The following is a 16,236-nucleotide window of genomic DNA, read 5'->3' as shown; positions in this document are numbered from 1 at the left end:
GTTAGCTCTCCTGTAGAAGTTTCCAAGCAGAAACAAAGACAGGCAGAAAGGGGAAATAATTGCAATGTATTTATTACATAGCTTTTGGCAACCATCATTATTTTTAATTTAGTGGTGCTGCAAACCAGTAATCAAACTGGAACTTCAGAATGGCTGGTATGAATGCAAAGGCCACTGCATTCCACTACTGATTTAACCACTATATCTTGCAGGGTGTGATGATGATGATGATGATCTATTAAGCTATTGTTAATAGCTGAGAAGCAGTTGACAGCAGTGACAGCAAAGAACACAGGATAGAACCCAAAATGAAGTGGGCAGTCTTTTGCTGAGCTGCTCTTAGCTAACTTTGACAGGTCACGGGAAGTCTGTTCCTTTCTTGTATTTCTCTTTAGCTTAACAAAACAATGTATTTCATTTACATTGAACAACAGCAAAAAACAGCACATACTATAGCTGTAGTCCATTCTTCTCTGAAGGAAGCTTGTCACTTCACATGTGTACACAAAACAATTACTGGAGTAGTAGAGAAGTCAGGGATTAAATATGACAGGTAATTAACAGTAGCATTTTCAAACACATTAATTACTGGCCTACCGTGCTTTCCCTCCAAGTGGGAAGCTTTCTTGATTGCAGTCAGGACAGATGAGCTTTAGGCTGGGTGCTTTTGCAAATGCTTCTCTGAGTGACTGGAAAGGCTTCATCGGCCTGCGGAATTCCCTGTGCTGGTTCTTCTCTATTTTCCGAAGTATTTCTCACTGTGGCATCATCCCTAAATGCAACTTTAGAAGCAAATGTATGCAGGTTGCACAGACTGGCATTTGCCTAACTTAAATCTAAGTAGAACCAATGTCACGTGGTCAAAGCCAGCACGGTTATTCTACATGTGTGTTTGTGCTCCTCGCTACCACAGCACCACGACAAGAAATCCTTAAATGCTACCGCTGGGACATTCCATAGGGTTCTTTCCTGCACAGGCTGTGAGCACGTGAGCAGATGCAACTGGGGGCACAAAACCAGCCTGAATGAAGGAGAGGGTGATGAAGAGTCTGAGAGAAAACCAAGGCTAGGTGACATAGCTATTTCCATATACACTACTGTAATTACATAGGTGGTGCTAAAGATGTGATTAATTTCATCCTTAAGTAAGTGTCTAATTACAGCTGATCTCCCAGCCTCAGAAAAAGCCAAATACTCAACACATAGGCGCATGTGCATGTTCTGTTCACTTTCTTTATTTCAATACCTTGGGTCCACTGTAATGGACCTTTTGAACTCTTTCCTCCTGCATAGCACTGCTAAAAAGGGTTTAGCATCAGTGAAACTTTGAAAATCTTTCTTGTCACTGGGATGATAAAAGCAGCACTATCATTTCTCTATCTGTTCATGGAGTAATTTCTTGGGAGATGGCATTTTCTTGTTTGTAAATCAGCTGTTTCTCTAATGGAAGTAAGCAAACAGGTCCTACCCTGCATTCATGTTTTCCTCTTCATCTACCTGGAAGGTGAGTTAAGCATGGAGACAGCATAGAGAACTGAGTAACTTAAGTTGAAGGCCACATTTCTAGAAAAAAAGTGCCTTTAGATCCTCCTTCCAAATCTCTCCTTCAAAACTTGCTTCACTCAGGAGACTACAGGTTTCTTAGCATATGTCAGCAGAAACAACCATCCGTGAGACTTATGGACTTCACCTCTTACTACATTTTTTGTCTCTTGCCATTTGTTTATACCATGGGTATCCCATTCTAGGTTTCTTCACTATCTTACCCAAGTATGGACTATGCTGCAAAATAACCCTAGGGAAGCTTAAGACAGTAAAACTGATTACATATTGGGATCAGTGGAACAATATAATAGAAATCTGAATGACTGGCTTTTTAGGACTGATCTAGCTCCATCTCCGCCAGACCTACTACCCCAGACCATGTTACCTGACAGGGAGCAAGTATTTCCAATACGAAGCAGCACAGTAGAGGGATGAGAAGAACAGGTTTTAATGAGAGAAAGGAGAAATACAGCAATACAGCTGATACAAAAAAGTACACAATATAACACAAGTGTCTAATAAATTAGCAGAGATCTCAAGAAACAGGAAGAAAGTTTCAGATGGCTGAAGAAAGAGGCTTGCTCAAAAAGATACAATCTTAAGTCTTCATAGATATATATACATTCTTGGCAGTATAGGAAACGTACAGTTCTTACATAGAAAATATTGACTGTCTGAATTGGTAGTATCAATTCCTGAAGAATATTTGCATATGGTACATTATGAAGAATACACACAGGCAATTGAGCATTCAAAAAATCTCCAAGTAAAGGAAAACATTACAGACCCTTCTCGGTAGACAGGCTTCTCCTTCTAACAGCAGCAACTGGATCTGTTCAGTATTCCATATGAAAACAAACAAACCAACCTGGAGACAGCAAAGAATAAGCAAGACCTTTTGTACTGCACAACAAATTATGCACCCATTAGGCAGCAAGATTCAATACATAAGAATAAATACTCCTGCTTCACCAAGCTTCCCCTTGCCTTTCAAGATCAAATTATTTCCCTTCTTCCCCAGTCATCTCTAAGCTTTCCTTCCTGGGGATATAAATTAGGTGAGGGTGAGTCAGACCTAAGTGAGAAGAGCGGTCAACAGCCGTTAACCTTAAAACCAATACAGGGAAAGTTTACAGGAAGAGGTGTGCATCAGCCACAGCTCCTAACATCAGCAGAACACAGCCTTTGTTCTGATAACAAAGTCTAAGCATTATGAGGGAGCCACAAAGCTTCAGATAAAAGGAGCCAGTCTGTACTGTTGCCGCTATTTTGGCACTTTCAAAGTGTACAGAGAAACTCTGTTTCTTAGGAGTCATACAGCTAGATAAGTAGAAGACATCTCCTGCAGAGCACCTAAGTTTGGTTCCTAGGTTAAAGATCAACCTGCTACCAGTCTCCTCCACTGCCACATTATTCTATTCCTAAAGCCCCACCTACCCAGCCATTTATGTGATGCTGAAAGGGATTTTGCTAATAGTTGCCACACGGTTGCACAGCATACAGGTCTCTGAAAGATGATAAGAAGGTGCAACTGGAAGCATATGACACAGAAAAACATTCTTTCTTCAGTCATCACTTATTTAGACAAGAATAACCAGTGTTCATTACTAAAGTGCTTGTACTAAGGAGCCAGCAAAACATACCGCAGAAACTAACTATTGCCAGGATTGCTTAAAATTAATTTCATCTTCAGGATGAAAGAGGAATTATAAATAAACTTCTGTATAAAAGATCAAACAAAGTGCTGATACAGCATTTATGCATCCCTGTAAAAGCATTCCCTATTCCATTCAATCATTACTAATTGAAGGATGGATAAGCCACATCCATGCCGCCTAGGCAGCCGTCAGGGATACAGGATAAGGAGAAAAAGCAATACATGCAGTAGTGAGGCACAATTTTAGTAGAGATGCTGAAGAAATAATAGCAACCAAAAAGACTTTGAAAGCGATTAGCATTACAATTGAGAAAACTGCTGAAACTGGGGAAAGCCAGCCGAATTTTTTTAAAAATGGCTTAAAAATAATCCTGGTGATGCACATCATCAAATATGTAGAAATGACTTTAAGTCCTGATTCATATCCATGGGAAAAAGGAAGGAGGTAAAGTGGGAAAGTAAGAAAAAGAGAAACAAAAGGGTTTGGGAAAATATCACAGGCAAGAAACCCTATCACAAAGAAAGGGCAGAACCCAGGAATGTCTGCTGACTACCGCCTACATCCAACCCAGAACTTCAGTTCTCGGAGCCTTAACACAGCCAGCCACCAGGCTTCATGCCTGCTTTAAAGCCCTGCTGATCTAAACCTGCTTGAGGCCGATCTAATCAACTGTGTTTAAAGCAGCGTCAGCAACTGGCAGGGTAGGTGCAGAAGAGGCTCCCAGTGGAGCCAAACCACATGGGTTTTCAGTGCAGTCAAAGCAAAGGGGCTGACATCATACAGAGCTTAAAGGAAGAGATACGGAGATTGATTTACATACAGCTTGATACACCAGCACAGCAGGACTGAGTCTTTCTGGGGAAACGAAATGTAGATAAAACAGAGGGGGTTTTAAGAGCTGCTGAAGACTACCAGTCTGGTGAACGTTTCCTGTCTCCCAGTGAAGAGAAATTGTGGATCCTTCCCAGTGTCTGCAAACTTCAGAGTGTATTGCATGCGATTTCCCTCTGTAGCCCTGCCAGAAGTCTCTTGCAGTTTGCTCTTTTAAACATTTCCTCTTATATTTTAGCTCTCACTTATTAACCAATTAAACAGCAGCTTATCAAGATCCTTTTCTTTCCCTTCCCGGTGGTTTCCTTGGCAATCTATGCTGCCCTTAGGCCCCGTTTTGGGAAACGCTAAGACTTAGCAAGCAGGAAATGTTGGGAAAGATGTATTTGTTTACATGTTTAAGACAGGGCAGATGGGCATACAGGCACTCACAGCAGCCCAGGTAAGCTTATGTCATGAGGAACACGTGTTCAAGGATCAGTCTTGCTGAGGAGACATTACCCTCTTACGATCATTAAGGAGGGAGTTTTCTGGAAGTGAATGTTCTGACGTCCAGGAAGGAATAAGGAGGGCCATGTTGAAATGTAGGTCAAAGCTCCCTGGAAGGAAAGTTGGGACAGACAAGTTACCAGCCCTAAGAATCATTCTGTTGACGAGTTTATGACTGGGAATGCGCAACAGTGCCTTGGTGTGGATTCCATCTAACCTGCCATTTCATTAAGTTTAGACAGGGGGGTCAGAAATGAAAGGAGAAAGTGGCCAAGTTCCTAAAGAGTTGGCAGCAGAATGCTGGAGAAGAGCTGAAGACTGCTAAAAGGGAAGAGAGAGACCACCGGAGGAAAGAATGGACCTAGAAAAACTGGAGCTTTGAAAGATAACCTGCAGAGTCATTGAGCCTAGCTCAGCACCCCTGTAGTCGAGCACCTCAGTACAACCCTTCCCAGAAGTGGTCAAACCAGAAGAGCTTCTCTAGGCCCTGCGTGCCCAGGCCCTGTCTTTTGCAGTACGGCCACTAATATTTAAGCTTCTATTGCAGATATATTACCTGGTGCATTATAGGATAGTAACCTAGGTGAGAAACAAACAAACAAACAAAACCACTCCACAACTGGTTTGTGTGGCCTATAAAAAGGAAAGCTGAGAAGGAAGAAGTTTATGAGTGTGATTGCATATGGCATGGATGCTGCAATAGAACAAGACAGAGACAATAAACCCAAATTGCTTGCAAAGCACCTTGCTCCTGTATCTCTTTCACTCAGCAGTGTTCTGTGATCTCTACAAGCTTTGCAGACCTCGAGAACATAGGTGCATGCAGACTGTCTGTGAACACTCAGGTTAAGACATTAAAAACTTTGAGTACAATGTCATAATGAGCGGTGCAGGAACAGACAGCATGAACATGTTTAAATTTGACCAGCTGTAGCTTTGGATGAAAGATCTGGAGGACAATTCATAGATTTCTGGCTTTTATCCCATAATACATTTAAAATATTATTATTATTATAATTATTGAAACACAGATATCAAACATTATAAACAACTGTCATTTATGGTGCTTCTATTGAGATCAAATGCATGATTCTCTGTTAGTAATGACTACTGAAGATATTAAGCACTGACTTTTCTCTTTTTGTTTATTTAGGAATGGACCTCTTATTAATAGCACAAAGTAACAGAAAGCATTGGTCACTCTCTGTTTGGAAATTTGAGATTTTTTCAGTTCTCGTCCATGCAGCTGGAGAAGGTCGGGAAGCAGGCTTTAAATATTAAAGCAAATCAAGCTAACTAATGACACTTATTTTGGGACCGTGTACTAGAATTGCAGTTATTCCTAAACCACAACTGGTGTTTTTCAGTAAGCCGGAATTACTTTTAAAAACCAAAATACACCAAAAGGGTCATATAAATTTGAGCTGCCATACATATTACTTCTGTTTTCAGTATTAGTACTCCCCTTTATGGTGTCCGCCTTCTGTTTCAGTTCTCAAGTCAACTGGGACAGTCAGTATACATTTCTAGATCTAGTCATTCACATGCTGAAGATACAGAAGAATCAATCTGTGTTACACACACACAAAAAGAATTTGTGTCTTATTTTAAAATCTGAAACTGTTAAGAGTGGTGGTAAAGGGAGAGGACCATGGGTGTCACTGCTGTCACAGGGAGCAGAAAGGTGAAAACCATAAGCAGAAAAGAGAAAAAGAGATGCACAATAATTTCAGTTTTACTGGCCGTATAATAAACAGCTCTTGGAGACTCTATGGAGTAAGATGCAACAGGTCTTGGGCAGCCTAGGCCTGAAGAACAAAAAAAATGGAGGAGTGAAAATGAGTGAGGAAACTAATGAATGGCATCATCCTCGATCAACAGATAATATGGAGAGATGAAGGAAGCAACATATGGAGTTCAGTTTATCTCACTTCAATACAGACACTAATGATGTCAACTCACAGCATGTGAACATTAATTCAAACTGATTTAAATTTCAGCTATGGCATTCCTCCTCATCACCCAGGCATGTATTCCCTCCTGCTCCTCTGAGATGCTACTAGTGCTCTTTCAACCACACAATGAATTAGTTGAAGGAGCCAGCTGAAAGGTAAAGCAGTGGTGCATTATCAGCCAGATCCATGTCCTAAAACCACTGAGTGGTTACAAAAGCCAGCCTGAGGGAGGGACTGAGATTGCATGGCCATGGCAGTCTGGACCTGGATTGGTTTAAGCTGCTATAGAACTGCATCCCCTAAAGCAAACTGTCCGTGAGGCCTTTAAGAGTTAAAGCTGAGAAGGTATAAAGGTCAAAATATGATGATCATGTGAAAGTATTCAAGTTTTGGTCCTATTCAACCCCTCTAAAATAAGCCACTTTGTAACAGAGACAAACTCTTCTTCCTCATCTACTAAATTATAGTCACTTCTTCAGAATCCTGTGTTTGATTCAGGAAGTGTTACGTGGGCTAACAGAGCATTCAAGCTGTTGAGTCAAGTTTTATTCTGACAAACCTGCCAAAAACTTAAGAGACGGCAGTGTGAAAGGTGAGGCAGAATATCAAGAACAGCTACATACTGATCTGTAGCTCAAACTGTATCGGTCTACAAAGCAAAGTTCACGGTAGGTAGGTCTCACTCCTACCTATGACCACGGCCTATTATCACAGTTACAGGACCATTACCACTTATCTAATTACTGCACAAGTTTCCAAGTCAGATAAATCAAAGTCTATTTTTTGGCATTTAAAATTCAAGGTGGTAAAATAAAAACATATACATGAGGGAATGAAATATCATGAGAATATGAATGAAGCATACCTCCAAGCATTTGGCAAATTAGCCACAGAAGCCTTCGGTTTGATCTCTGATATCCATATATCCGCTGCCATATTTCTTGTGTGATAATATGTTTTGTGATACATGCTTATTCATCAGAGACCAGAACAGCTCTGAAAAGTCAAGCTGAAATTTAAACAAGTGGGTTTTGGCATCTTTAGTCTGTGTTAGGCCAGGTGGCAGCTGTTCGGAAGATCATTTTGATTTAACAACTTTTTGTTTTGTTAGCAAAGAAAAACATTGTCCAGCCAAATCCTGCTGACAGTGAATAAATATTTCTCCTCCATTAGACCAAATGTTTTCGTTTGTCATCCTAATAGCTAGGGGTAAAAGATCTGAAAAGATTTTTTTCCTATATGGACTCAAATATATTTGAATGGTAGAGTGTTTTATGGGAGGTGATTATTACTCCATACTCAGCACTGCTGAGGTTACGTCTGTACTACTGCACCACACTTTGGTCATTATACTTCAAAAACTGGACAGATTTCTAAGGAAAGCAACCAAAAGGTGGAACACATGACCTCTGCAGAAGCACTGAGAGAAGTGGGCTTGCTCAGTTTAAAAAAAAAAAAAGAATTAAAAAACACTACTGACAAATCTTTTCATTTGTAAAAGATTGTAATAAAGGTGACCGCATGCTGGCATTGGGACTAGTAATAATTGACCAAAGATGGGCCTGAACAAATTCATGGAAGAGAATTCCATCGGGACCCGTTAAGCTGACAGCCACCACCACTGGCTCAAGAAGCCCCTGAGCCACAAAGTGTTGGGGAGCAGCTTGGGGAACATCACTACATGATCTCCCTTTTCTCATACTCTTCCTCAGCATCACAGACAAGATCCCAGAGGAGCCTGACCCTTTAGACTGACCAACTGCCTTCCTCACACTCTGCCTGCTTTTTCAGATGAGACAGTATGAAAACCTGTTAATTGTAAAGAGTAATTAGCCCTGGGAACAAGCCACTTGCAGAGCAACAGCAGCCCTTCACTAAATACTTTAAAGAACAAGGGCAGTTTAGTATACTTGACCCCTTGTTTCTGTTAAAAAAAAAAGGGATAGACTATAAGATTACAAAGTTCAGTGTGGGCCAACAACTCTACACAGTCCACCATTTAGATTTTTTTTACTACCAAAGAAATTAATATGACAGTTGTGAATTCTGTACTTCAGATACACATAAAATTTCCACTACTGTAAAACAGTCAGGTCACACACAGACAGGTGTGCTCAGGACAAAGTCTGAAACCTCAGTAAAACTGGCTACTTAACCAGATTCCATCTTGTATATAGAAAACTAAGTGCAAGCTTCAGTGATGTCTAGTAATCTTCTGTTGGGAGTAAAACTGTCTTTACTGCAACCAATAGCAGAAGCCTTCAGATTCGTGAATCTTGCTTACAGTTGACACAAGCACATTTGACTCCATTTGAAAGACGCTTGATTATCTGTAAGTCTCAAAATTTGCTTCCATTACACCACTGTTTCGTTTCTGTCATGAAGACATACACTTAAAAAAAGGGACAAGTAATCTTCTTACCATAGGTCTTTGCCCCCATTTAAGCCTCTACCTAGGTCTTTAGCTGTAAAGTTGAGTGACATAAAAGATGTAGTGCTAGACTGCAATCCAACCTAAGAAGCAAATACCATCTTTGGAGTGCCTTCCAGGTAGGACAGGAGGAGAAGAAATTATTTAACCCTATATGATTACTTGCTTCTTTACAACTTCACGGAGCTGCTAATTGGAAATGGCATAGGGAAAATGCATTTATTGTTAGCGCTGCTTTTCTGGCTGCTGATATCCTTTGGCATAACCCATTATTTGGTATGGATTTCCTGATTAACATGTTTCTAAAAGTTGCAGAGCTCTAAGAAGTAAATGTTCTGTTTTCACAAAAATCCCTCTCTAGGCTAATGAGCCAAAGAACACAGGACAGCACTCAGACCTTGACATGCTCAATATATTAACACAACTCTTTAGCGCTAATGCACACTTCAGTGTGTTCATATATATTATTTTAAATGCAACAATAAATTACGATTGCCAAGAAATCTGTCATGTTCTTGAAGGAATCTACAGCATGTATGCACAGTCCTTTCAAATGACATAATTATGAGGAAATCTGGATTATAACAGACTATTTATTTATAGATGGAACCTGGTTATCAAATCAAGAGAAGCCATGCTTTGTGTGCTGTACACTGCTAGCCATATTTTTGTGCAGAGAGAATATTATATAAATCAAAATAAATGACCTGATGGCTGTAACATATAGATGTGATGAGAGGCAGAGAAAGCAAGTGAGCCCAGGTGTTCATATGTGCAGCTTCTAAGACTGCATTAAGTAAAACCATGGAAATCAGTTAAATTGCTTGTAGAAAATCTATTTGTTCAAAGTAGCATAAGAACTTGCTCCAAAAAGTCATCCTTTGATTATACCCATGTCTAATGTCAAGGCTGTAATTTCACACTACACCATCTTTGCCAGTAACGTAAACGTGAGCAATCCTGAGTCTCATGCCAGCAACACTGTATGTGCTGATACAGCTGTTTGGAGGTAAATGCTGAAAACTGCATCACTGCAATAAGAATGGTGAAAAGTAACCCCTAAGAAGGGAGGATTTTTGGCCCAAGTGGACTCATGAGCTGGTTTATAACATGGCCACAAAACCCTGTGTTGACCCAGCTGATGGGTGAGAAGGAGCAACTAATGATGGATGGGGTTTCTTAGGCCAGTTTCATCACCAAGACCAGCATATTATAAAACTAGGTCCCAAGTGAGCCACCAAAGTACATTCTCCAGGTCTTTTCCTAAGGACTGCAGCAAAGGAATAAAGAGCTAGCGACTTTTATAAATGTGAGATCTGAAATCTAGTTTTAGTAGCAATGCAAAGCACTCAGGCTACTACTGACTTCATCCAAAACTGTGAGGACAGTGATAATTCATATCCTAAATCTGATAATTTTTCCATGTTGGTATCACAGCCATACACATTGGAAACTAAAATTTCGATCCCCTCGGGAAAGTTCAGGACTATCATTTCTGGGACACACCACATCAGATCATGAGATGCTGGTGGATGAGTTCATGGAAAAATATTAACGGAACATATATTTAGGCAGTCAGAACGATTAGCTAGGAACAAAAAATATCTGGGCACTTTGTGAACTCAAGGATCTCAAGTCAAGGATGAGGAAGACTTCTTTTTCAGAAGCATGGACAATGCTTCAAGCACAATTTATCCAAAGCAGTTGTTCTAGACTTCATAAAAAAAATTGCTTACCACAGAGAAAATAAAATAGTGTTTCATCATCTCAGCATAACCTTTACGGGTTACAGAAGAATATACTCTACCACTAAGAGGAGGCTTAGCTTCTGAATACATTATGAGAAGCATCTATTTTTTCTTTTACAAGTTCCCCAAGACATCATCCATTCAACTTCCAGTCTCTTACACAAAATTAAGGGCACAGAACACAGTGTTACTGGTTAATGAAGAATGGTAAAACATCATCTTCCCAAAATCTGCGTCTGAGGGAGAAGACAGGCGTTATATCGTGAAAGAACAGCGTAAGTCACATACTCCCTTCTCTTATCAATTGATATTTACCTCTTTATGGTCTGTGAAAAAATCCACATATTTAACAGCATTCATACAAAATCACTAGTAGAAGAGAGGGAGGTTGAAAGAAAGCACTCATTTTCTGACATATGCTCAAGAGTTCCACCCTAACCTGCTGACCTTCGTTAGCTTCCCCACTTCCCACAACAGCATCCTAGGAACGATACTGCTCCGAACCACTTGCATCTAAAAACCCCTTTATTCTATAGAATCGGCAAGAGACAACAAATACCCTAAGTAACTGATGAGGTGTTTTGTGACTGGAAATGTATCTGGGTCCAAGCAGACTATTCCATACAAAGAGGCAGCTCTCTCGCTATTAGAGACATGAGACCTTTGCTTCATTTTGTTTCAGAGGGCAAAAGGAAGAGAAGGCAGTGGAGCCATTAACCAGCTTCTCTGTGAGGTAAGCATCAGTTTGCTGCTCCTCGTAACACCACCACAGAGAAAAAAACAACCCACATAACTTCATCCTGAACATCCAGACTTCAGTGTCAACTAAATTACAAGATACACCTTAGAAAATACACAATTGTTGTTCTCTCATGGATTCTTAATCACACAGGATATAGTTGTGATCTAAGGAAAAATGAAAGAACATTAAGCAAAGCAAGTATGCTGTTTAAACAAAATACTGTATGTTGTTAAGCACTCAGATAATTTTGCTTTAAGAAAATTACTTCAGGACATAAACAAAAATGTACAATCAATCATATCAAATCAAGCAATTATATTAAGATTCACTTTACAAAAGGTTAACAAATAATTAATAGCTGTTTTAATAAATAGGTATTTACTTCTATTATCAATCCAACAGATAGCTTCTAGCTGTCTATAGTACTTTCTACCAATGTGCTTATAACCCTCCCTAACATATACTACACATTTCTGTAACATGAATTACAACATCTAGAAATCATTTATTAACCCTTCATAAAATTCTAAATAAACCTTAATATGAAGCATGACTAACTTTATACTATTTCAGCCCCATACCCCAGGACACATCAAATACTAGCTCTTTCAACTTTTTATTTAAAATTCTACATTTCAGTTGGAAGCCACATCACTAGCCACAGAATCACAAATGCCTACGGTGGCTTAGCCAACACGCTGCAGACGCAAGAAGTGAAACGAAAGTGGTGGGGGAAGATCACAGGGAACAGTTCAGGTTCTTCCAAAAGAAATGTCCTGGCTTTTTTGTTGGAACAAACATCGATACCATGACAACAGAATCAGAGAGCAAAAAACCAGCCTGTTGTAATTCAAGACATTGTTTTTCCTTCTTTTTAGAAACAAAACCCCATAATACCTTGTAATATAAATAAATAAAATAGAAAACACAAAGGTAAATTCTAAAACCCACCACTAGGATCTTAAAAAGGGAACAGCCAACTATTTCTTGGATGCAGCCTAAACTTCTCTTACCTGCAAATTTTCAATATACCTAGAAGTCCTATTTAGTGTATCAGACTTAGGAAACAAGATGTATTATATTTAGATCTCCTTTTTTCCATCCAGTATTTTCATCTTCAAACTCCCACCTTAGTTTTTTTTCCATCAAATTGCCTGCTGTTGGTTTAACAAAGTTCAGCTCAGACTTACACTTTCCCTTCACTTTCAGAGCCTCTATCTTCATTGTCACAGTCCTCCACAAGGCCTTCGTGCTCCTGTGTCTTCTCTTCCTCCTCCTCCTCCTCCTCCTCCTCTCCAAAAGTCTCTTCTTGCATTGTAGTAAAAGTTAAAGACCTGGCAGCAACTTGTGCAGCCAGACCAGATGTGAAGTTTAAATCTGTTGATATGTGGAGCTGGGCCAGCCTATGCTTGATTTTTGCATGTAATGCATCCTTAGTGGGAGACTGTGAAACCTCTACTCCATCCTTATTGCTCGGCTTGAGTTCTTCAACTTCCCCTTCATGCTGATAACACATTCCTTCTTCAGCCCCTGTAGAAATACCTTCATCAGCAGTACTGTCTTTGTTTTCCCCCATCTCAGGATCTTCATACAAATATTTTGTCCTGCTTTTATCAGCAGTGTTCACTTTTGGATTAGAGTCTTTTTCTTCAGATTTATCACAACTTTGGCTGCAGTCCTGCTTTTCTGTGTCTGAATTCATATGTGATTCCAAATTATTTAGTAGCTTCAGCGGTTCTACAGGAGACAAGGGTTTCACTGCAGCTTAAAAAGGGGGAAAAAAATTAAATGATAACTAAAAGCAAGCTGCTATATATAAATAATTTTTTTGTGTCTGAAAAGATGCAAGGTTCTAAGGGTCAAAATGGCTTAAAAAAACCCCCAAAACAACAGAAACAAAACCAACAATCAAACAAAACTTAAAATAAAAGTGTTTTCTAATCACAAAGCTCAAGTGAAATGTGATAGCTACTTGTAACTACTCTTTAAAATCTGTGACATAAAGAGACAGCATGAAATTGATGACGTTTAAAACCAGCATCAAACACAGATGATGCATTCGATGTTAAAGTAAAAACCAAGTGAAATTACTGCACTGTATACAGATTTGAACTGTCTTCGTTTTAAATAACAGTTTACCTAATCCAATAAAGACAGCTGGTACATGAAAAAGTCCTTATCGGCAATAGCTGATCTCGTACACCACAACATATAAATACAACACGTATTCATACAGTCAGGTAAGGTGTCCTCACAAATAAAGTGTGGTTTAATTTAGCCTCTCTTGAAGTTAGTAGCAGCAGCGAGTCCCATTGCCAGCAACGGGATGCTTGCCAGGAAGTCTCTCCTCCCAGTGTTAAGGGTTAGTATAACTTGGTACAATCACTTCTTGAAGAACAGCCGTCTTTCTTTTTAAGAAAACGATACAATGTCCATTTCCAAGTAACAGATTCCCTAAACTGCAGTAGCTCCATTAGAGTAGCAGCACGAACATAAATGAGAGCGGCAACAGCAGATTCCCAAGTAGCATTTCCCTTTCTAATTCCATTCTGACTTTACCCCTGTAAGCAGAGATGAAAATAACTCTGGGAAATACACAAACTTTTCACGGGAAACAAAATTTACGATATTAGGATTTTTCCATCGCATCCTATTTCAGTAATATTTACTTTAGCTAGCTGACGGCAGGTGCATCATTATGGTTGTCACATTGATAATTATTGTCATTAGCACAGTGAAAGACTATGGCTTCAAATTTGCATTGTATTGTTTGTTTTAAAACCTTATACATCAAAGGAGCACTGCACCAGACTCATCTCAATTGTTAACAGGGTAGTTCTTTCCCCATCTCATAAAAAACATGCTGCTGCTTATTTCTGCCCGTTTGCTTGAAGAGGCAGGAATATGCACAGTAATCTTACCGTTTGGGAGCAAACTTATTGCCTACTTCCTCCAAAGAATACTTCCAAAGCCAAAATTTCTTGAAAAATAATAGGTACTTCAGATTGGTAGCTGGCCAATTTGCTGAGTTGATTAGTTAATAAGCAAGGTGGAATTCGTCAATTCTCAGAGTGTAGCTTTCCAAATCTGAGAAACAGCTGTGTAAGAACTATCATATGGACAAGGTGGGAGAAGGGGAAACAGCTGGGTACAATGCAACCACTGACAGAATAAACTTTTTGGGGAGGAGAGGTTAGGGGAAAGGCTAGAAGTGATTTTGCACCAGAACAAAGTTGTTTTACAATGTTTGACAAATGAAAATGAAGCCACTAACAATTTCACAGACCCCTTCAAAAGCACATCCATTTTACTGGCCAAAGGACCAAAAATATAAGCTTACCTACACTCCCATAAATAACCTACTGCCCAGGCTGTAAGGGTGTGGGGCTTGGGCAAATTAGTCTGGTGCCCTGCTAAGATGACGTTTTTCTTCTGGAATCCAATCTATCATTTCCAGTTGACTTCATGCTGTGTTCTTTAGACACATCAACTTGTTTGGAGCTGACCTCTTTTATGTGGAAACCCTCACCAGCCCCTCCTTCAACAGACCAAAAACCCTAACAAATGAGAATGGCTTGCTGGGTGCCTTGACAAACAGATTAAAGCCTTTGAATATTTCAGGATCCTTTTTCACAGTAATCACAAGTTAGGATTTCTGGAATACGATCGTCCTGTAAAAGCAAAATTTCAGAGGGCTATGCAAAAGTGTAGTATCATGGCCATCCATTGGCTTGGGCCAATGGAGACAAGAATGTGAACCTTTCTGGGTTTAAATCTTCAAGATAAAGCAAGCCACAAATGTGGAAAGCACAGTTCACAAAAATGTTTCTTTAAGGAATGACTCACAAGTATGGATAAATTAAAGCCTGCAGCAGTAATATGCCAGGGCCCATTATGTCATATTTAACTGATTTGTGTTTCTTTTGAAGAAATAATGAAGAAATTCCTTAAAAACCAGTAGATGTTATGTCTGCTGTCCACATCAGTCTTTCAGAGTAGACCAACACAGTCTGTGAGCCAAAAGGAGACAATATTAATTACTTTCATGAACCACCCTCCAGTTTTCCAGTCTTGTACAGGATGGAAGTAGTCAATGATTGGTTCTAGGCAGCTGGAGGAAATCACACTTTCCTCCCTCCCCACCGTTGAATCTCTAATCCTAAAGCAATGTAGTGTCTATACATGGAAAGAAAAGAACGAACACGAGCCACAAAGGCTTTCAGGTGAACACTTACTGAAGACTACAGGAGCCAGCTGGCTCTTCCCAGCTATGGCCACAAACAGTCTGAGGATATACTGATGTGGACAGGTATCAGCTGCTAACCTAGATAAGGAAATTTCCTACACAAGCTCTCCTGACAAGAACTCTTTCTGCAGCAGTCACTAGATCTGTCAAGACCTGAACTGGAGGTAGGATTCCTTCCCTGTCCCTTCAACAGGGAGGAAAGGAAGACTTGAAGAGATTTACGTTAAGAGTTGTGTGATGTCACGTCTAACGCCAGAAGGATAACACAGAAATCCTACTCTTAAGCAGACTCTGATGCAATCTGATGTCCTAGGTTTTTTTAAGTCAGCTAGAAGAGAAGTCAATACCAATGGCCAAGTGATTTCTTTTACCATAGTTGTAGCTAAATGGACATAAAGAAGAAAGTTGTGAAGAACAGATATTTTTGTGGGTTTGATGTCAAAAGAAACCGTTGCATAAATAGGTATGGTCTGTTACTGTGTGTTCCCACTAAATTTTTGAAAGACACAATCCATGGTCTTTTTTTCTGGTAGACTGGCAGAGGCAAAATCCTTGGATATGTTGCCGGACTTCAGGGTTGTTTTTCATAAC

The 16,236-nt window shown here is 39.7% G+C and overlaps 1 protein-coding gene across 6 annotated transcripts in view; it reads right to left on the bottom strand.

Annotated features, from left to right (window-relative positions):
* Positions 1 to 16,236, bottom strand: part of VEZT (vezatin, adherens junctions transmembrane protein) — a 150,143-nt gene that overhangs the window by 83,287 nt on the left and 50,620 nt on the right. For 3 of the 6 annotated variants that reach the window (XM_049792162.1, XM_049792159.1, XM_049792160.1), the window contains exons 12-13: positions 12,590 to 13,163; positions 57 to 2,413 (exon numbers count right to left, since the gene is read on the bottom strand). The exons of 1 other annotated variant lie outside the window; for it this stretch is intronic. In XM_049792162.1, the coding sequence (XP_049648119.1) occupies positions 2,359 to 2,413; positions 12,590 to 13,163 (629 nt within the window). In that variant the 3' untranslated portion in view covers positions 57 to 2,358. Of the gene's footprint in view, positions 1 to 56; positions 13,164 to 16,236 lie in introns of those variants that run through there. 2 more of the 6 variants (XM_049792161.1, XM_049792164.1) reach the window with 2 other exon arrangements.

Source organism: Accipiter gentilis, chromosome 34, assembly GCF_929443795.1.
Source record: "Accipiter gentilis chromosome 34, bAccGen1.1, whole genome shotgun sequence".
Taxonomy (NCBI): domain Eukaryota; kingdom Metazoa; phylum Chordata; class Aves; order Accipitriformes; family Accipitridae; genus Astur; species Astur gentilis.
The sequence above is the reverse complement of the archived record's forward strand: the minus strand, read 5'-3'. Positions and strand labels throughout refer to the sequence as shown.